We start from the raw sequence: 22,865 nt of genomic DNA on the forward strand, positions 1-22,865 counted from the left end.
TTGCTTAACAGTTGAAAGGGGTTTTTGTTTTATCTTTTTAAGGTCCACATATCCAGATGGTTTTTTAATTAAACTAGAAGGAAGAAAAAGGACTAGGAGATTTTAATTGATCTGCAGTTAGCATAACCTTATTTTGCCTGCATATATCTCTGCATATGTCTAGGAATAAAGTTTAATTTCTGGCTAGCATTTTGTTTTGAGTAATCAAGTCCATAAAATCAGTGTTCCATGATCAATGTTTATCTGTATTTTTTTTCCTTCTCTTTGGTCTTTCATGGGTGGGTAATGGTAAGAGAATCTCAACTGTTTTGCGAAATGCATTCATTCCTATTAGTTTCTCCTGAGGTGATTTTTTTTAACTGGTGGGGGGAGGGACTTTTAATATTCATCTGAAAAAGCAAAAAACCCAGAAGGTATAGAGTGAGATGTGTCCTCACCTGGAGCCCTCTCAGTGGCCTGCGCCGTCAGGTGTCCCTCATCTCCATTCCGCATGCCCGCGTGGGGTGTTAAGCCTCTCGGGCACGGCTGCTCATTGCGGAGGGCCTTTAAGGGTGTGGAGTCTTCGCAGGTGGAATTAGCCCACCTGCCACTCGTCAAGTCTGAGCGGGCTCCAGGCTCACTTTCTAAACAAGGCTGTGTGGTACCGCTGCTCCCCAACAGTGCGGAGATGTGAACCAACTGCCCTTCAAGGAGGAGGCGCTTGTTTGCATTTCCACATCGGCCCCTGTTTTCCTATGTCCACAATGGAGCAGTGTATAAGCAAGCGCTAAGGACACTTCCCTTGGTCCAGCGAACACAGTATATCACTGGGATCCTTAATATATTATCAATGTTGATTGCAAGTTTGCAAGCACAGTTAAGTCATATACTTTTGTTGGGGGGGGCATACTAGGGATTGAACCCAGGAGCATTCTACTTCTGAGCTACTCTATTTTGTGTATGTGTGTGTGTGTGTGTACTGGGGGTGGAACCTGGGGCCTTCTCCAGGCTACACTCCCAGACCTATTTTATATTTTTATTTGGAAACAGGGTCCCTTAAGCCAGCAAGGCTGGCTTCGAACTTGCGCGATCCTCCTGTCTCCGCCTCCCAAGCGTGGGGGTTACAAGCGTGTGCCACCACGCCCGGCTCTATTTTATTCTTTGCTTTGAGACTGGGTCTCACTGTGTTGCAAAGGGCCTCACTAAGTAGCTGAGGTCAGCCGCAAACCTGCAATCCTCCTGTCTCAGCCTCCCAAGTACTGGGATTACAAGCGTGTGCCACCATGCCCGGCTTGGTTCTGGGGTTTGAACCCAGAGACAGTCTACCTCTGAGCTACACCCTGCCCTTTTAAATTTATTTTGAAACTGGGTCTGGCTAAGCTGCTGAGGCTGGCCTCGAACCTGAGATCCTCCTTTCTTAACCACCACGTACTAGGATTGTGGGTGTGAGCCACCCACAATCAGCTCTGTGGGTTTAACTGCTCTGGATTTAACTGCTCAAATCCTTATTTCATCTTAAAATGAGTTCTTTATCATTTCCATGGATTTGAAGAACTTTGTACATAAAGTATTCATAGCTTTCAGATTTACTTGTACCAGACTTTTTAGGAAAGCTTTAAAGTTTTGGTGGCATATTTTGTTACTGCTCTTTAATTGGAGAAGGGACTGTGTTGAATTAACCTGTCTTGTTTCTCCTATTTTTTGTTACTGGGTTTTTTTCCTGGGTTTTCTTTTTTTCTTTCTTTTTTTCTTTTTTTTTTTTTTTTTTTTTTTTGTGTGTGTGTGTGTGTGTGTTTGTCTTATGTTGAGAACCTAAATTGCTGAAGCTGGCTTTGAACTGGCAATCCTCCTGTCTTGGCCTCTCAAGTACTGAGATTACAGGTATGTGCCACCATGCCCAGCTGTTATTGGCATTTGATCCCAGGGTACTCTTACTACTGAGTTAGACCCCCAGCCCTTTTCGTTTTATTTTGAGACAGGCTTTTGCTAAATTTGAGTCTGGCCTGAGCCTGCTATCCTCCTGCCTCATCCTCTCAAACTGGGATTACAGGCATGTGCCACCACACCTGATATCAGTTTTTTTATACAAAACTGTTCCCTGTGTTGTATAACTTGGTATTATATCCACAGGCACAACTGGATCAGCTGATTGAAAACCATGCAGGTCTGAGACAGATCACAGGTTCTAGGACAGCCTCAGCAATTTAGATCCTGTTTCAAAACAAATAGAAAGGGATTGGGGTGTAGCTAGGATGTAGAATGCCCCTAGGTCCAATCCCCAGTACCAAAAAGGGGAGGGAAAACATTCAGCTGGTTGTTGGTAACTGCAGGGAATCTAGTTGCCATTTTCCTTGAGGATATATATACTGGCCAGGAACATTCAGAGACAAGGGTGTTGGTTGCTATTCAGGGGACCAAAGGTACAGGCAATAAAATGTCCCAGAGCTGCAGGATGTGGTGACGTACACCTGTAACCCCAATTACTTGAGAGACTGAATCAAGAGGATGGCAGGTTTGAGGTCATCCTCAGTAGCTTAGTAAGACTCTCAGCAACCTAGTGAGACTGTTTCAAAACAAAAAAATATAAGGTACTTATGTCTTATAAATATAAAATGTATAGCTGGGTGTAGCTCAGAGGTAGAATGCTCTTGCTGGATTCAATCTCCAGTATTCCAGCAAGTAGACATAGTGGCCCCGATGCTGGCCTGTGGAGAGCTATGAGCCGCAGAGTGTGCTGTTGAACTTGGGAGCTAGCTGCAGAATTCCCTCTCTCTTTCCACAGGTCCCACTTTACCACCGGAAGCCAAGCTCCCAGCCTCACATCGGGATGGAAGAAGAGAGGTTACCTAATTTTTCCACCTATGGGCTGCAGTGGTGCCTCAAGGAGCTAGACAAGGATGAATTTCAGACATTCAAGGAATTACTAAAGAGAAAATACTTGGAGCTGACCATATGCGCCCTCCCACAGGCCACAGTGGATAGCGCGGGCGTGGAGCTCCTGGCCTCCCTCTTGCATGAACATTATGTAGGACCTCTTGCCTGGGCTGTAACTATCAACATCTTGGAAGATATGAGCCTGCTGTCAATCTCTGAAAAAGCAAGGGATGAGATGAAAAGTAAGGATGGGGGAGAGGTAGCCCCAAGTTATGCAGGACTGGACGGCCCCCCATCTTTTTCTGGTTGGGTCTGCCTCTGCCATGAGAGGCTGAACTGTGAGAAGCAATCCACTGCATCCTGGCTGGAAATTGATATAGTCTCACCTGGGAAAGAGTGGAGAAGGAGAGGCTGGAAGACAGCTCCTCTAATGGGACCGAATTCAGTTGAAATATTATTACAAACTGGGCGTGGTGGTGCACGCTTGTAATCCCGGCATTCGGGAAGCTGAGACAGGAGGATCTCAGTTCATAGACAGGCTCAGCTACTTAGGCCCTTTGCAACTCAGTGAGACCCTGTTTCAAAATAAAGAATAAAATATAGGGCTGGAGTGTTGCTCAGAGGTGGAATGTCCCTGGGTTCTATCCCAATACCACAAAAAAATTATTACACTTTGGGGTGTGTGGGTACTGGGGATTGAACCCAGAAGTATAATACCTCTGAACTAAACTCCAGCCCCGTATTTATTTTGAAACAGGATCTTGCAGAAGGCCTTGCTGTGTTGCTGAGGCTGGCTGCAAACTTGCATTCCTCCTGTCTTAGTTTCCCAAGCATCACCATGCCTGGCTGAATTATTTTATTTTGGGACTGGGGATTGAACTCAGGGTCCTTTTACCTCCCAGCTACACCCTCAGCCTTTTTTTTTTTAAAGGGGGGACTTCGCTAAGTTGCCAAGGCTAGCTAAAGTACAATCCTTCTGTCTTTGCTTCCCAAGTATTGGGAATACAGGTGTGTGTGTGCTACCATGCCTGGCTTCAGTTAAAATGAATGGACAGAATTCAGGATGATTTAACTTCCATTAATTTCAACTGAATGCTAAGGTCAGGTTCTGGAATTAACACTGATTACTTGTGGAAGTTGGAGGCAAGTCTCCTAAATGGAATTCCACATCTTCCATTTAATTGATATGAAATACCTCATATCAGGATTATCCTCCTGATGATATATGTGCTGTTGCACACATAACGGCTCCATTTGATAATGTATAGAGAGTGGCTAACGAGCCAGGCATGGTGGCACACACCTTCTTAGGAGGCTGGGACAGGAGGATCACAGGTGTTAGGCTAGCCTCATCGACTGAACAAGACCCTGTTTCAAATTTTTAAAAAATTAAAAGTCTGGGGGTATAGCTCAGAGGTAGAATGCCCCTAGGTTCAACCCCCGGTGCCAAAATAAAGTTCAAAATCAGAGCATTCTTTACTGAAAATCGTCACAGCTTCTTTGGACTCGTGGCACAGGAGGCCCTGGATCCACAGCTCCATCACAGGCTCGTCCAGATGGACCCAGCTTAGATCCCCTCAATCATTTGGGCAGGGCATATTCTCATCCCTGGACGGGGTAATTCCTGTGCCTTTTTGGTGGTGGTGGTGGTGGTGGTGGTACTGGGGATTGAACCCAGGAGCACTCGACATCTGAGCTACACCCCAAGCCCTATTTTATTTCATATTCTGGAATGGCATCTTGCTAAGTTGCTGAAGCTGATCTCAAACCTGCGATCCTCCTGTCCCAGCCTCCCAAGTACTAGGATTACGGGCATGCGGCACCACGCCCAGTTTCGCTGATGCTCTTCTCTCCTCTCTGTGGCAGAATATGCAGTGTCTAAAGTCTCCGAAGAGTCTGAATCAATAACGACTTACCAAGAACCAGCGGAGGAAGACATGCCAGGTTTGTGTGGGGTGATGTAAAGGTGGATGTGCCTGAACCACGTGGAGAATATTTTGGACTGTCTATACCTTGAAACAAAAAGAAATACGCTTCTGCCGGGCATCATGCTATACACCTATAACCCTAGTTCTTAAGAGGTCCATATGGGATCATAGGTTAAAGCCTCAGCAACTTAGCAAAACCTTGTTTCAAAATAACATGGGGCTGGGGGTACAATTTAGAAGTAGAACACCCCTGGGTCTCATCCCCAGTAAAAACACTCTCTCTCTCTCTCTCTCTCTCTCTCTGTCTCTGTCTCTGTCTCTGTCTCTGTCTCTCCTGGAATTGTGTGTGGGAATACTGGGGATTGAACCAGGGGCAGTCTACCTCCAAACTACACCCCCTGCTATTTTTATTTTGTTTTGAAACAGGGTTTTGCTAGATGGCTGAGAGGCTAGTTACATTTTTGAAGCTGTCCTCCAGCCTAAGATCCTCCTGACTCAGCCTCTCCCAATACTGGGATTACAGGTGTGCGCCACCACACCTGACTAAGTATTTTAATTTGTTTTTTTATTGATGCACTGTAATTGTACACAATAGATTCATAGTGATGCACCCATATAAACACATAACATTTGGTTTTTCTTTTCCTATATGTCCCCTTTTCCCTCCCCGGGCTCCTTTCCAATACTCTACTGGTATCTCTCCTAGTTTTTGTGACCTTTGGCTCTGAGTTTGGCTGATCTCAACTAGCATGATCTCCAGTTCCCTCCACTTTCCTATAAATGACATAATTTCCTTCTTTACAGATTTTTTGTTCATAAAGCTCCATTGTGTAGCTATGGTATTGAGCCTTCTGTGAATCTAGTGCTCATGGAACAACACAGCCTAGCCCTCTAGCTGAGCCAGTGGGTTCTAGGCTGCAGGTTGGCCAGATAAAATGTGGAGCCGCAGAGCTCCCTGTGGGGTTTCCAGGGGATGTCTGACATCTCCAGTTTGAATAACAAACTTAAGTATGTAGGGATTTTTTTCTTCTCCCTTTTGCAGAAACTTCAGAAGACAATATAGGTGAAGAGACAGACGATCCAGGTGAAGAAAACAATTCGTTGGTTGCCAACTTGGAAAGAAGCCGGGTGAAATCATCCTGGGGGGTTGGATGGCAGGTCGGGGGTCCATCCCCCTTTCATTGTGCTCATTTCTCTCTGATGCCATAGTTCCTTCCCCGAGAGCTCTTGAGATCAGCACCGTGGACAGAGCCACGTAGCCCCCTGGGATTATGGCATCAAACTTTGATGCAGACAAAATTCTAAAGAACTCTTAATCCCACAAACTGAGATGCCCAGCATGGGCCCCTCTGACTGCTTCTAAACAGACAGCTGAGAGTAGTTCTGTGCTTTGTTTACCAGTCCTGGAAAAGTTGCTTCAGCGCTCTGTGCCTCAGTCTGCCTGCCTCTAAAATGGAATTCACATAGGACAGACTTCATAGGGTTGCTGAATGGATTCAGTTGTTTGATCCTTTAGAAGTACATGGGATGGAGCCCAGCATGAGTCGAAAATGCCATAAATATGCTTGTTGTAACAGCCTTTTGGTTTGTTTTGTTTTAGGTACTTAGGATTGAATCTAGAGGCATTCTACCTCAGAGCTACACCTCCCGGCCTATTTTACTCTATTTTATTTTGAAACAGGTCTCTCAGTTGCTGAGGCTGGCTTCCAACCTGCAATCCTCCTTTCTCAGCCTCCCAAATATTGCGATTACAGGTGTGTGCCTTTACACCCCCCTTGTAGCAGCCTTTTTGAGATACAATTCATATACCTTACAACTTGCCCAACTGAAAGTGTAAAATTCGCCAGGCACGGTGGCTCATGCTTGTAATCCCAGCATTTGGGAGGCTGAGACAGGAGGATTGCGGTTCAAGGACAGCCTCAGCTACTTAGTGAGGCCCTTTGTAACTCAGTGAGACCCTGTTTCAAAATAAAGAATAAAAAAACAGAGTTGGGAGTGTAGCTTGGAGGTAGAATGCCCCTGGGTTCCATCCCCAGTACTGAAAAAAAAAAGTGTAAAATTCAACTAGGCATGCGGTGCATGCCTGTAATCCCAGTACTTGAGTGGCTAAAGTAGGATGATCACAGGTTCGAGGCCATCCTCAGGAATTTAGCGAGATCCTGTTTCAAAATAAGAAAAGGGGCTCCGGGTATGTCTTAAAGATAGAATATTCTTGGGTTCAATCCTGGCACCAAAAAAAAGAGGCTTCAGGAACTGCTTCCACTTTTCTGTTTGGACAACCTGCTGCTGGGCAGGGCTGAGGGAGTTGTGACTAAAATTTCAAACTCTAAAATCACTGGGAACTGGGCTCTTATTCCACTGGTACAGCATAACATGTTAACTACATGTGTGTTATTTCATCCTTCATTCAACCAATATTAGACAGATAGTTGCCAGTATTGTCAACTTTAAATTTGAATGGGTGATAAATGCAATCCTGGTGGCCTGTCTAGAGTACTTGCTGTGGACCAGGCAGAGTTCCCCACATTTTATAATCATGTCACCTAGCAACATTCTCATAAGGGAAGATACCGATATCTCTATTTTTTTGTACTACAGGTTGAACCAAGAGGCATTCTACCTCCAAGCCACACCCCCAGCCATTTTAATTATTTTGAAATAGGGTCTCACTGAGTTGCTGAGGGTCTTGCTAAATTTCTTTTTTTTTGGGGGTGGTGGTGGTGGTGATACTGGGGTTCCTGGAAGCCCTTCTACCTCCGGGCTACACTCCCAGACCTATTTTTACATTTTTATTTGGAAACAGGGTCTCCTAAGCCAGCGCGCGCGGCTGGCTTTGAACCTGCGCGATCCTCCTGTCTCTGCCTCCCAAGCGCGGGGATTACAAGCGTGCGCCACCACGCCTGGTGTGTCTTGCTAAATTTCTGAGACTGGCCTTGAACCTTCAATCCTCCTGTCTCAGCCCCCTTTCCTCATGTACTGGGATTACAAGTATGTACCACCATACCCAGCACACCTATCTTATTTATTTTGGTACTGGGGATTGAACACAGGGTTTCTACCTGAGCTACACCCCAGCCTGTTTCATTTTTTATTTTGAAACGGGGCCTCACTAAGTTTCTAAGGAGGGTCTCACTAAGTTGTAGAAGCTAGCCTCAAACCTGCAGTGCTCCTTTCTCAGCCTCCCAAATATTGGGATTACAGATGTGTGCCACTGCACCCAGCTGATACCCCTACTTTCTACATTAACAAACTCCCATAATGAATTAACATTAACCTAAAATTAGAATTATTCCTAGGACAATGAGCTCAACATCGGTTCCATAGTAAACTCACAGGCATAAGCTTTTTTGTAGTAATGGCTTTATAGAAACTTGTAAGAGGTGGAGTATGTTCATTTTTAGTTGAAAGGAAAAGATGAAATGAGTTTGAGTCACTAGAGGGTTTGCACTCTTAAACATAGGATAACCAAGCCCACGGAATAACAAGAGGTGGCTGAGAAAAGAAACAAAAGTCCCTGGGCCAACTACAGACCGTCTTCCTAACTAAATCCAAGACAGGTGTGGTGATGCATGCCTGTGATCCCAATACTTGGGAAGCTGAGACAGGAGGACTGCAGGCTCAAGGCCAACTTCGGTAATTTAGACCCTGTTTCAAACTTTAAAAAAGGTTTAAGGGTGCAATTCAAAGGCAGAATGCCCCTGGATTCAATCTCTAGTTAAAAACCACTATATGCATAGCATAGCCGGTTCTGAGTGTAACTGTGATCTCAGGCTCTCAAGTAGAGATTCAGATCTTGAAATCTGCTCCCTGTGACTTCAACACAGATCCCTTAGTGGCTTTCCCTGATATAAAGTAGTAAAATCTAAGCTCTAGAACTTCTGCAGAGATTTTGTCAAATTAGTAATTGTCTTGCACATATGTATAGAGTCTTGCTATATTTTTTTTGTGAAGGCAATGGTAAGGCCCAGCACTGTGGCAATACCTGTAATACCAATACTTGGGAGGCTGAGGGAGGAGAATCAGAGGTTTGAGGACAGCCTCAATTTAGTAAGACCCATTTGAAAATGGCTGGAAGTATAGCTTTAAAGTACGGTTTCAATCATATCTATTTATTTATTTATTTATCACAAACCTACAGGAGAGTGTTCATTTTCCAAGTGGGGAAACCCAGAGGATGAGACACTTTGCCTTGAATCAGGCAGACACATATAGTAGAGCTGGGATTCCGAGCAGAGGCTGGCTTTAAGGGATATGTTCGCTTTTCTGGAGAGCAGGATCCGTCCCCTCAGACATGGGCTCCTCACCACAGTACCTGGGTGCATGACTGCCCCATAAATGTAGAATCTAGGGTTCCATTGTCCACACTTGGCTCCCCCAAGCTTCTCTGTCTCTGAGACTATGCATGTGAGATTACTCACTTAAATAGAGTGCAGCCAGGTGTTCTGATTCCGGCAGGTAGTCCCAGTCCTTGGGAGGCTGCAATGGGTGGATTGAAGATTCAAGGCCAGCCTCAGCAGTTTAGCAAAACCCTCAGCCACTCAGTGATATCCTGTTTCAAAATAAAAAAAGGGCTGGATTATCCAGGCATGGTGGCACACGCATGTAATCCCAGAACTTGGGTGGCTAAAACAAGATCACAGGTTTATGATGATATTTTTTTAGGTACTGGAGTGGAACCCAGGGGCTTTTCTACCTCCGGGCCACACTCCCAGACCTATTTTATACTTTATTTGGAAATAGGGTCTCACTAAATTGCTGAGAGACTCACTAAGTAACTGAAGCTGACTTCGAACCTGTGCGATCCTCCTGTCCCAACTCAGCCTCCCAAGCGCGGGGATTACAAGCGTGCGCCACCACGCCCAACTCAAGATCACAGGTTGAAGGACAGTCTTAGCAACATAGACTCGGCAAGCAAGCAAGATCCTGTTTCACAACAAATTAAAAAGAACTAGGGGTGTGGCTCAGATAGAATAACTCTGGGTTCAATCTCAGAACTACTACCACCAAAAAAGTGGGGATAGGATACTTGGGAAGCTGAGACGGAGGATCACAGGTCGGAAGCCAGCCTCAGCAAGTTGGCAAGACCCTGGTTCAAAATTTAAAAATAGAGTTGGAAATAGAGCCGGGCGTGGTGGCGCACGCTTGTAATCCCTGCGCTTGGGAGGCGGAGACAGGAGGATCGCGCAGGTTCGAAGCCAGCCATGCTGGCGTAAGAGACCCTGTTTCAAAAATATAAAATAGATCTGGGAGTATAGCCCAGAGGTAGAAGGGCTTCCAGGAACCCCAGTACCACCAAAAAATTTAAAAAAAAAAAAAGAAAAAAGAAAAATAGAGTTGGAAATAGAGCCGGGCGTGGTGGCACAGGATTGTAATCCCAGTGCTTGGGAGGCTAAGACAGGAGGATTGCACATATTCAAAACCAGCCTCATCTTCTTAGGCTCTCAGCAACTTAGACCCTGTTTCCAAATAAAAATAGGTCTGGGAGTGTAGCCTGAAGGTAGAAAGCCTCTGGGTTCCATCCCCAATATTACAAAAAAAAAAAAAAATAATAAGATTGGGATAAAGCTTGGAGGTAAAATGACCCTGGGTTCAATCCCCAGAAGCACGTACATACAAGGGCCTGAGATGAAGTTCAGAAGTAGAAAGAATGCACCTAGGTTCAATCCCCAGTACCAAAAAAAAAAAAAAATGTATTTACCCACCGGGCCCCCCTCCGTGCACTTATCAGTACTGAAGACCAAACACAGAATTAAGAAAGCCAGTTTCAAATAATAAGCAAAAATGTAACACTTGGAGTCTTGAGGTCTGGAGAAATCGGGTCAGAGGAACAAGTCATGTTCAGATCCTTCTGAGGATGTGACATTGAAGGGACTGACGGGTGGAGCGTGGTGACCTTGCTAGGAGGCAGCAAGAGACCAGTGTGCCCGTGTTTGACTCTGGGCCACTGCTCCTGGGCCCAGGGCTCCTTCCTGTGCATCTGTTTACTGACATATAATGTGTTTGAGCAACAGTGTGATGTTTTAATTCACATATGCACTTGGTAACAATCATCTCAGTAATTTGCATATTTACTATCTTAAACTTTAATCACTTTTTATGGTAAGTACATTCAAATGCCTCTCTATGTAGAGGTACATAATATATTTTGTTAATTCATTGTTCCTTTTTTTTTTTTTTTTGGTACTAGGGATTGTGCCCAGAGGCATTCTACCACTGAGCTACTCTCCAACCCTTTTTTAATTTTTGAAAGTATCTCGCTAAGTTGCCAGGGGTCTTGCTAAGTCTCTGAGGCTGGCCTCAAACCTGTGATCCTGTCTCAGCCTCCCAAGTATTGGGGTTACAGGCACGCACCACCACACCTGGCTCTGTATTGTTAATTCTATTCACCCTGACATTGTTCTATTTTGGCTAAAAAAAAAAAAAAAAAAAACTTTTTTTCAAATTCTGTTTTTCTCTCCCTGCTTTCACGCTGTGGAGATGACAGTGATGGAGAAGACTACAAGGTTCACGTGATGGCCAAATTGGCCCAAACGCCAAACGAGCACCAGAGCTCTGAGGGAACTGCCGACCGGTCAGAAATGCAAACATTGCTTGGGGCTTTTAACCCAGACCCGTGGGGCTTCCGGCCGCACACAGTGGTCCTGCATGGAAAACCAGGCACTGGGAAGTCAGCTCTGGCCCAAAGGGTTGTGCTACGCTGGGCAAAGGGTGAAATCCTCCAGGACCTCTTCTCCTTCGTATTCTTACTCTCCACCAGAGAGATCAAGTGGACGGAGGAAAGCAGTTTTGTGGCGTTAATCTCCAAAGAGTGTCCCAGCTCCCAGGCCTGGGTGATGGAGGTCCTGACCCAGCCCAAGAGGCTTCTGTTTGTCGTGGACGGTTTGGACAATCTGGACTTCATCCTCCGAGACGACAGCGGCAGGCTCTGTGGGGACTGGAGAGAGGTGCAGCCTGCGTCTGTCCTGCTGCGGAGCCTGCTGATGAAGGTGCTGCTCCCCGAGTCCTCCCTCCTCATCACCGTCTCAGACACCAGTGTAGACAAGCTCAGTTCGGTGCTGGTGTCCCCCTGCTACTTTCTGGTCAGAGGGCTGTCTGTGGAAAAGAGGCTGCGGTTTCTTCTGGAGCATGTCACTGACGACTGTCGCAGGATGCAGGTCGTGCATTCCATGATGGACAGCCGCCTGCTGTTTGACCAGTGCCAAGACGCCACAGCGTGCCTGCTGATCGGAAAGGCCCTGCGGCTGGAGGAGGAGCTGGGGAAGAGCGTGGCCCTGTGCCAGACCCTCACTGGCTTGTACACTGCTTTCTTGTTCCGCCAGCTCGCTCCCCAGGACTCCTCGCGGCGCTGCCTCAATCAGGAGGAACGAGCCACCTTGAAGGGCCTGTGCCACATGGCCTTGCAGGGGCTGTGGAATAGGCAGTCTGTGTTCCACGACAGCAACCTGCAGGTGCACAGGCTGAAGGAGATCGACCTCTCTGCTCTGTTTCACATGAACATCCTGCTCCGGGAGGAAGGCCACAGCAAGAGCTCTTACAAGTTCCTGCACCCCACCCTCCAGCACTTCTGCGCCGCCCTGTATTACTTCTTAGTGGAGCCGGAAGAGCAGAGTAGTTGCTTCCTGTTCAGAAATAACTCATGGAGCCTAACAGAGTACCAGCAGATAGGCTCCAGCCTCGGCTTGCTCATCACAAAGCGCTTCTTGTTTGGCCTTATAAGCCCAGACGCGACGCGGGCGCTGGAGGCGCTGTTCGGCCACCCGGTTCCCCTGCTCATGAGGCAGAGGCTTCTGTCCTGGGTGTCTCTGCTGGGCCAGCAGGGCACCACCATCCTGCCGATGGACATCTTAGACTCCTTCTACTGTCTTTTTGAGACTCAGGATGTAGAGCTTGTTCGCGTGGCCTTGAACAGCTTCCACGAGGTGTGGTTTCCCTTGATCCGGAGGATGGACCTCATGGTGTCTTCCTTCTGTCTCCAGCACTGCCAGCACCTACGGAAGGTCCGGGTGGATGTCAGGGACCTCTTCTCCAGAGACGCGCTGGCAGAGGCTTGGTCTGTGGCTCCCCACAGGTGGGTACCTCGCGCAGCTTCCTTCTGTGCCCACTACTGGGATTAGACATGATCTCTGGAAACCACGGGGTCCCACAGAATCCAGGGTGGATTACCCAGATGACCTGGCCGAAATGACAGGACCTGAATCTTACTCCTTGTCTATCACTGGATAAGCTTTTTCATAGTTCCTTTTTTTTTTTTGGCACTGGAATTGAACCCAGGGGCATACTACCTCCCAGACCTTTTTATTTTTTCATTTTGAAGCAGAGTGTAAGTTGCTGAGACTGGACCAGAACCTGAGATCCTCCTGCTTCAGCCTCTCAAGGCCGACCTGGGATTACAGGTGTGGACCACCAGGCTAAGTAAATTCTTTCAAAACACTGGACTCACTTAAAACTATTAAAGGATCTGGGTTTGTAATCCAGGAATACATAATGTGTTCTTATTTCTATTTTATTCTTATTTTTGTGTGTGTAATAACTGGGCACACAGGCACATTCTACCTCTAAGCTACACCCCTTTTTTATTTTGCATTTTGAAACTGTCTCGCTAAGTTGCTGAGGCTGGTCTTGAACCTGTAATCCTCGTGGCTGAGCCCGACAAGCATTGGGATTGCAGGCATGTACCACCGTGCCTCGCTTCACTTTCTATTTTTAATTTTTCAGAGAGCCTCCATTCTGTTTTCCATAGCAACTACACCGGTTTACACTTGAGGGGAGCCGGAATTTAAGGGAAAATGTAATTTGTGAACCGGTGGCTCCTGAAGTGTCCAGCTCACCCCAGTGAGCGTGCAGTTTTCCAGAGGCAGCAGGATATAAGCAGAAGGCAGGACACTGGGTGGCCTCAGAGCTTCTACCACTGCCCTGTGCTGCCTGAACAGGCTGACCCTCCCCTGACAGTGCTGTCTGGCACACTAACCTCTCCCCCATGTGCACGTCTGTTTTCCCTCACACACAGGCTGCAGCAGAAGGCCCTCGTTGATGAATGGTGGGAAAGGTTCTGCTCTGTGCTCGGCGCCCACCCTCACCTGCAACAGCTTGACCTGGGGACCAGCGTCCTGAACGAATGGGCCATGAAGTCTCTCTGCCTCAAGCTGAGGCAGCCAACCTGCAAGATACAGAAACTGATGTAAGGCTGCCCAGCCCTGGTGCTCCCGGGTGCTTCTCCCTCACCTGCTGAGAGAAGACCCAGCGGCAACTGCAACCCCACAGGCTGAGGGGAAAGTGCTGTGAAAGACTAGGGACCAAGTTCTTGACAGGACAAAATGGGGCGTGACTAAAGACCTTAGGGAGAGACTTTTTATTTTCTTTTGGTGAGATGAAACCCAGGTACATTCTACCTCTGAGCCACACCCCAGCCTTATTTATTTATTATTTACTTATTGGGTACTGGGGCTTGAACCTGGGGATAAGCTACATCCAAGATATATCCTCAGCTCGGTTTATTTTTTATTTTGAAACAGGGTCTAGCTAAGTTACTGAGGGTCTGGCTAAGTTGCTGAGCCTGGCCTCAACCCTGCAGTCATTCTATTTCAGCCTCCCAAGTATTAGGATTACAGCCATGCCTGGCTCAGGAAGAGATTACGAAGCAGGTTTGTTAGTAGAGGGTAAGGGGAAGCTTATTTCACGGCAGTGACAGGACACAGGCAATAGCAAGGTCAAAGTGCACGGCTTCTGTCAGTCAATGATCGTGGCCTAATGACTAATGTAACAAATGTGTGAGCCAGGCATGGCGGTGCACGCCTGTAACCCCAGTACTTAGGCGGCTGAGACAGGAAGATCACAGTTTTAAGATCACAGACTCTCAGCAACTTGGGCCACATTTCAAAACAAAAATTAAAAAGGGCTAGGGGGTATATCTCAGCGGTAGAACACGCCTGGGTTCAATTCCCAGTATCAAAAACAATTAAGTGCAAATAATTAGAAATGTGAGCATTGGAATGAAAAAGGGCAAGGAGAAATTCAGATACACGTAAATATCCCCGGTGTCCAGTTCATCGTTTCTCTTTGCTCTCCTGCAGATTTAAAAGGGCAGATATCACCCCTGGTCTCCACCATCTCTGGATGGTCCTTATCACCAACCGTAACATAAAATATCTGAACCTGGGCAGCACTCCACTGAGGGACTGCGATATCAGGGTAGCCTGCGAGGCCTTGAAACACCCACACTGTTTGCTGGAGACCTTGAGGTGAGTCGTGAGGGTATGGCTTGTAATTTTCTCTTGTTTTGAATTATTCCATAGGAAGTTGTAAAAGTATTAGTGGGAAATGGAAAGTTCTGGTGATGGATGGTGGTGAGGGTTGCACAACCTTGCAAATGCTCTGGATTGTACACTTAAGAATAGTTAAAATGGGATGGGTGAGGCGGCACATTCTTGTAATCCCAGTACTTGGGAGGTTGAGGCAGGAGTAGTGCAGGTTCAAAGCCAGCCTCAGCAACTTAGCAAGGCTCTCAGTGACCTGTTTCCAAATAAAAAAATAATAGGGCTGAGGATGTAGCTTGGAGATAGCATGCCCCTGGGTTCAATGCTAGGGAAGCATCACAAAATAAAAAAGACAAAATTAAGTAACATCAAACTCAGACATAGGATGATGAGGGTCGATGCTGGCTGTCCATCTCTGCCTTTTGTGTACCAGACACTCGTAGATGCTTATGATAACGTAGAGGACAAGGCCAGCCGGGCCTGTGCCCTTGCAGAAGTAACACTCGAGGCATGTAGGTGTCAGTAAACAAGTTCAAATATTCGTACAAAAAAAACCATCAGGGCCAGCCGGGCATGGTGGCACACACTTGTAATTCCAGTACTTGGAAAGCTGAGACAGGAGGATTGCAGGTTCGAGGACAGCCGCGGCAAGTAGTAAGACTCTCACAAACCTAGCAAGATCCTGTTTCAAACTAAAAATTAAAAAAATAGGACTGGGGGTGTATCTCAGAGGTATAGAAGGCCCCTGAGTTCAATCTCTAGTAATTAACACACACACACATCCCACCCCACCCCTCCCACATCAGCTCGTGATCATCTCCATGAATAGAACCGTCTTGGGGAGAGGGATGAGGTGGTGGTTTAAGGTAGTGAGTCGGCGTTGCTTCAGGGAGATCAGGAGACATGGGGTCAGGGTCAGGGGTGCTGCAAAGGGAAGGAGTGATGTGCTCAGCCCCTGAACGCAGCGGAGCTGGAGTGCACTGAGCGGAGGTGAAAATGAGTGGTGCTGGGGAAGCCAGGCCACGGTCCCTGTTTTCTGTCTCTGCAGGTTGGATTCCTGTGGATTAACTTCTGCCTCTTACCTGATGATCTCCCGGATCCTTAATGCCTCCACCAGCCTAAAGTGTCTCAGCCTGGCAGGAAATCAAGTGACGGAGGAGGGCGTGATGCCGCTCTGCAAAGCCTTGCAGGCCTCGCAGTGCACGCTGAGGGAGCTCATGTGGGTTGCTTTCCCCTCACCTGGCTACTGAGATCTCTGCAGGATGCAGGATCCACCGAGGCAGAACTGTGGGTTGAGGATGGGTGTGGGAACCCTAGGGGAGTGCCCCAGGTCTGGGCATAAGGTGACATCTCTCTTTGCTCTGAATGCTAAGCCGAGGAAGAGCAGCAGAAATCAACTAGTTCCCTTCATTGTAGATGAAGCTTTCTTGGGGTATGAGTAGGCGGGTCTGTGAATGTTCCATGACCCTTAGGGGAGACACACCCACCCAGGGACTGAAAAGGGCTTAGGGCCGGCAGGCTTCCTACTACCAGCCAAGTCCAGACCAGAGCACATGGGATCTGGGCTCAGACTGGCTCAGAAAGAAAGGAGGGTCTGCCCAGTGCAGTGAGGCACACCTGTAGTCCTGGTACTTGGGAGGCTAAGACGGGAGAAGCACAGGTTTGAGGCCAGCCTCAGTAACTTAGACCCTGTTTCGAAATAGAAAATAAAGGACTTGGAGTATAGCTTGGAGGTATAGAATGCCCCTGGGTTTAATCCAGTATAATTTAAATAATAAATTAATAACAAATGCAAAAGCTGGGCATGGTTGTGCACACTTGTAATCCCAGCATTTGGGAGGCTGAGACAGGATTGCAGTTAGTGGCCAGCCTCAGCTACTTAGGCCCTTCGCAACTCAGTGAGACCCTGTTTCAAAATAAAGAATAAAAAAATAGGGCTGGAGGTGTAGCTTGGAGGCAGAACTCCCCTGGGCTCCATCCCCAGTACCGGAAAAAGTAAATAGTAAGGGCAGAGCCTTGCAAGTAATTGAAGAGAGGAAGCTTAAGAGCACAGTTCATGCACGACTGTAATGCCAGTACTTGGGAGGCTGAGACAGGAGGTTTTCAAGTTCAAGACCAGTCTCTGCAACTTACTGGGACCCTATTTCAAAAATAAATTAAAAAAAAATTTAAGGGTTAGGAGTATAGGTCAGTGGTAGAGGGCCCCTGGGTTCTATCCTCAGTACCTTAAAAAAAATAACTCTCACCACTTCTGGCTCTGCTTGCAGACTGGACAACTGTGGCCTCACAGATACTGGCTGCCAGAAACTGGCCTCAGCCCTCAACAGTAACCACAGCCTGACCCGCCTGTGCTTGTCCAACAACCATGTGGGAAGCGACGGGGCACGCCTGCTGTGTCGCTCCATTAGGCTCCCCGACAGTCGCCTCCAGAGCCTCATGTGAGTATGGCGTGGCTCGTGGGGGAGGGCCTCACAGCATCCCTCCCAAAGCAGAGAACGTGGGAATTGTTACGGTGAAGGGACTTACGCCCGGCATGGTGACACACACACCTGCGATACCAGTACTCGGGAGGCTGAAACAGGAGGGTTACAGGTTCAAGACAAGCCTCAGCAACTTAGGGGAACCCTGTTTCAAAATAAAAAAGAAAAAGGGCTGGGAGTAGCTCAGAGGTGGCATGCCCCTGGGTTTAACTGCAGTACCACAAAAAAAAATAATAATAATAATGATGGCCAGGCGTGGTGGTGCACGCTTGTAATCCCCGCGCTTGGGAGGTGGAGACAGGAGGATCGCGCAGGTTTGAAGCCAGCCACGCTGGCTTAAGAGACCCTATTTCCAAATAAAATATAAAATAGGTCTGGGAGTGTAGCCCGGAGGTAGAAGGACTTCCAGGAACCCCAGTACCAAATAATAATGATAATATTATTATTATTATTATTATTATTATTATTATTATTATTATTTGTGTTTTAAGCAGTTAAGTTTGTGGTCACTTGTTTAATAGCAGCCACAGGACACTAGTACGTGGGATGTGAAGGGAAGTTGAGAGAAGGGCAAAGAATCTTGAACAGCATTTATCTGGTCAGTGTGCCCAGGGCTTCGTGGTTATCCTGTCATTTAAGCCTAAGGATTGTTGTGTGTGTGTGTCACACTGGGTGTTGAATTCAGGTGTGCTCTACCTCTGAGCTACACCCCCCACCCTGTTTTATTTTTCATTTTGAAAGTGTCTCAATTGGTTGCTAAGTGGCTAAAGCTGCCCTCAAACCTGCAATCCTCCCGTCTCGGCCTCCCAAGTACTGGGTTACAGGCAGGTTTTACCACCCAGCACGTAAAGACCATCTTAATGACCGACAATGCTCCCTTCCTGCTGAGGAGCAGGTGTGACTGCCTCCCTCTTTCCCGGGTGTCCCACAGATTGAATCACTGCTGCCTGGACGTGGCCAGCTGCGGTTTCCTGGGGTTTGCGTTGCTGAGCAGCAGGCAGCTCCTGCATCTGAGCCTTAGCGGAAACTCCTTTGGAGATGAAGGGATGAGGCTCCTGTGCGAGGTCATGAGGGACCCATCCTGCTGCCTTCAGGACCTGGAGTGAGTACCGTGGTCCCCGAGGGCCATCTCTGCCACACTGGGGCCTAGGGCTCCTAGAAGAGAGATGGGCAGGGAGACTAAGACCAAAATCTAGTTGGCAGTCAACTGTTGCTCCTCTTCCCATGAGCTCGCTGGGCAAGTTTATGCGCTGATCACAGCAGAGACGGGCAGAGACATTTTTCTGATAGGAACCCCATGTCAGGACAATGAGTTCCGGGTTTTGACCCCTAGAACCTGTTTACTCCTCAGAGGTCTTATTGCCCTAAGGTTCTTTTTAGCCATTCATCTGTTTCAGGAGTGGAAGGGAGAGAGGAGTACTTCTCTTTCTCATAGGGCCCAAGTTTCTTCTCTTGCTGGCATGCTTCTGTTCATTAGTAGAATTTCATCATTAAACAGATTGTGGGAAATTAATGCAGAGGTTATCACTTAGTGTTTTGGTTGACTGTCTCCTAGGGTTCTTTTTCCTTCTGTGCATAAACACATTAACTGTTGTACAAAGAAGCGTTTAATATGTTCTTAGATGTGGCAGGCTCAGGACTCTAAGCATTTCATATGTCTAATCCCCGACAGTCCAACTGCCGGTCACATCCCATGGGAAATTAGAACATCCAGGAATTGGAAACCTTGGCTCTGTCTTAACATTCTGCCTTTGAGGATACATGGATTATAATAAAGCATGATATAGTATTTCATTTAATGGTGAACTAACTTTTAAAATTCTCGAATGCTGGCCATTTACCTTATTCCGGTGTTTTTGTTGTTGTTTGTTGATTTTGTTGTTTTGGTACTAGGAATTGAACCCAGGGGCATTCTACCAATGAAGTACACTGCCAGCCCTATTTTTTTATACGATGAAACAGGGTCTTGCTAGGTTGCTGAGGCTGGCCTCGAACCTGTGATCCTCCTGTCTCAGCCTCTTAAGTACTGAAATTAAAGGTGTGAGACACTATGCCTGGCTCTCAGGTTTCTGGACATTACCCAACTTAGCACTTTCCCGAGAAAATGAAGATCTCCTCTCTCATGTCTCTTGCAGAGTGGTGAATTGTCATCTTACCTCAAATTGCTGCAAGAACCTATGTGGTGTGATTACAAGGAACCCACACCTCAAGAGTTTGGATCTTGCCGCCAATGCTCTGGGTGACAGCGGAGTCACAGTACTTTGTGAGGGACTGAAGGAGAGCAGTGCTCTGAGAAGGCTCGGGTAACTTCCTGGGATCACCAGGGCTGAGCTCAGAGGCAGCGGGAGAACCCCAGCATGAAGTCACTTGAACATGGAGGGTGTCTGATTTTCATGACTTCAAGTTAGAACACACCCTCTAGAATCAGGATCTGGGCATAAATGCCAGCTCAGCCCCTGTACGTGAGACTAATGGGACAGCACATGCTTGAGAAGAGGGTCTGGGGATGGAGAACCCTCCAACATTGAGCATACCTGTAATCTCAGTATTTGAGAGGCTGGCATGGGAGGATCACAGCATAAGCAACTTAGTGAGACCCTCAGTAACTTATCAAGACCCTGTTTCAAAATGAAAACAATAAAAATAAGGGATTGGGGTGTAGCTTGGACATAGAATATCCGTGGATTCCATCCCTAGTAAACACACACACACACACGCACACGCACGCACGCGCGCGCGCGCCACTTCCCATGCACTGGGAATTGGTTCACCATATAAGTACATGCTACAACATGGGTGAACTTTGGAAATATGCTGAGTAGAAGAAACGAGATACAAAATGTTGTGTGTGTTCCGATTCCATTTATGTGAAATATCCATTATGGTTACTGAAAGGTCTGAGTCCCCTGCCAGTGCAGGGGGGTGGGGCCGGAAGCCAGGAGGCAAGAAGGATGCGCCTCCTTACCCCGCAGAGCTCCGTGATTCCCACAGAGGAGACCACTCCCCTCGATTTAAGGTAGACGCTGCTACCTCAGGGACACAGACAGGCCGAGAGAGACACCCAGGGATAGATAGACGCGCGCTCTTGTGGGAATGGGTGGGGAAGGAACTGCCCCCGATGGCGGGTGGCCGACTCTGGACGAATAAAGGCTTTGGGCATCCCTATATCGGACTCCCACGCTTATTTAAAAAAAACTTGGTGCCAAAACCCGGGAGTCCGATATCACCCGGCAGTTCCTTCCTCACCCGCTCCCGGCAGAGTGCGCATCTATCTATCCCTGGGTGTCTCTCTCGGCCTGTCTGTGTCCCTCTGAGGTAGCAGCGTCTACCTTAAATCGAGGGGAGTGGTCTCCTCTGTGGGAATCACGGAGCTCTGCAGGGTAAGGAGGCACGTCCTTCTTGCCTCCTGGCTTCCGCCCCCCCCTCCCTCTGCACTGGCAGGGGACTCAGACCTTACAGTTACATCTAGAGACAGAAAGCATAAGCTTTTTTTTTTTTTTCTTTTTGGTATTGGGGATGGAACCCAGGGGCCTTCTACCTCCTGGCTACACTCCCAGACCTATTTTATATTTTATTTGGAAACAGGGTCTCTTAAGCCAGCTGAGGCTGGCTTCAAACCTGCACAATCCTCCTGTCTCAGCCTCCCAAGTGCAGGGGTTACAAGTGTGCACCACCACACCTGGCAGCTTTTTTTTTGGAGGGGGGTACTGGAGATTAAACAGAGGCATTTTGCCTCAGAGCTACACCCCCAACTTTTTATTTTACGATAGGTTCTTCAGTTCAATTTACTTCATTTCTCTTGCGTTTTCTCTACCGAGTAACAACATATCTTTAGTTCCCTTTTTAGCCCTGTTAGCTTCTGCATGCTATTATTTTTATCAGTCTTTTTCAAATGCCATCTCTGCCTCAGCCTTCTGCACTGGGCACCTTCACCTACAGGTATTCCAGACCTCAGTTAACCCCATTATGCACCCTCTCCGCACCTGCTTTCAGGTAATTGAGAATTACAGGTTCCCCAAATAAACAAGGGCACATTGAGATCATGCAGTCAGAAGGCAGTGATAGATTTTGTTATTTTTTGTACTGGGGATTGAACCTAGGGGCATTCTACCTCTGAGCTTCACCTCCAGCCCTTTATTTTTATTGTTGTTGTTGTTGTTGTTGGTAGTGGTACTGGGGTTCTGGGAAACCCTTCTACCTCTGGGCTACACTCCCAGACACCTATTTTTATTTGGAACCAGTGTCTCATAAGCCAGGAAGGCTGGCTTTGAACCTGCGCGATCCTCCTGTCTCCGCCTCCCAAACCCAGGGATTACACACGTGTGCCACCACGCCCAGCTCTTTTTTTATTTTTTAATTTTGAAACAGTTGCTGAGGCTGGCCTTGAACTTGCGATCCTATCTCAGCCTCCCAAGTACTGAGATTACAGGTGTGCCCCACCACGCCTGGCTTCCTGTCCTCCCTCTCCCGTCTTTCTATTTTTTTCCTTTTCCTCCCTCCATCCTGCCCCTCCTCTCCCACCTTCCTCCCTTTCTTTCCCTTCCCCTTAATGTGGAGGTGAAATTTGCAGGCACTGCTGAAGGGCCAGCCTTGATTTGGGGGTTCTTTCTTGGGCATCCTGGTGCTGCAGGTTGGAGGCATGTGGACTGACTGCTGATTCCTGCGAGGCACTGTCCTCGGCCCTCTCCTGCCACCAGCACCTGGCCAGCCTCAACCTGGTGCGGAACAATTTCAGTTTGGAAGGGATAATGAAGCTGTGTTCAGCCTTCACACAACCCACGTGTAATCTGCGGATCATTGGGTGAGACCCTAGCGCTTATCCTCTGGGGTACAGACCTGCTACTCTTCCAGGCTAGGTGGTAGAGAAATGGTTGCTGAGAACACTTGACCATGGCTCAGCAACTAGATCTTTATCCAGACACTGGGAGCCTGCTATATTCCAGGCCCCATGTTGGATGCTGGAACCAAGGGATATATAGAGAGAGGCAAGATGCCTGACCTCCGGGTCCTTACTTTGATAACCTATGAATACTTATGCCCTAAAAACTAAAAATTAGGCATGGTGACACATGCCTATGATCCCAGTACTTGGGAAGCTGAAACAGGAGGCTCACAAGTTTGAGGCCAGCCTCAGCAACTTAGTGAGACCCTGTTTCCAAAGAAAGGGGCAGAGTCAAAAGCCCTGTCTCAATGTAATGAGTTCCCTTTCTGCCCCCAGGCTGTGGAAGCAGCAATACCCTATGCAGATAAGAAAACAGCTGGAAGAGTTGCAGCTACTGAAGCCCTACCTAATCATTGATGGCAGTTGGTATTCTCTCAATGAAGATGGCCGGTTCTGGTGGAAAAATTGA

The 22,865-nt window shown here is 47.5% G+C and overlaps 1 protein-coding gene across 1 annotated transcript; it reads left to right on the forward strand.

Moving 5' to 3' along the window:
- Positions 1-2,806: 2,806 nt before the first annotated feature.
- Positions 2,807-22,865, forward strand: NLRP5 (NLR family pyrin domain containing 5; the record flags this gene model as incomplete). The annotated part of the gene is made up of 11 exons (XM_080703765.1): positions 2,807-3,095; positions 4,720-4,797; positions 11,259-12,849; positions 13,789-13,959; positions 14,852-15,019; positions 16,083-16,253; positions 17,302-17,472; positions 18,446-18,616; positions 19,650-19,817; positions 22,145-22,315; positions 22,733-22,865. The coding sequence occupies 11 exons, from the start codon at positions 2,807-2,809 to the stop codon at positions 22,863-22,865; spliced, it is 3,282 nt and encodes a 1,093-aa protein (XP_080559891.1).

The sequence above is a fragment of the Muscardinus avellanarius genome (genome assembly GCF_963383645.1).
Source record: "Muscardinus avellanarius genome assembly, chromosome: 10".
Classification (NCBI taxonomy): domain Eukaryota; kingdom Metazoa; phylum Chordata; class Mammalia; order Rodentia; family Gliridae; genus Muscardinus; species Muscardinus avellanarius.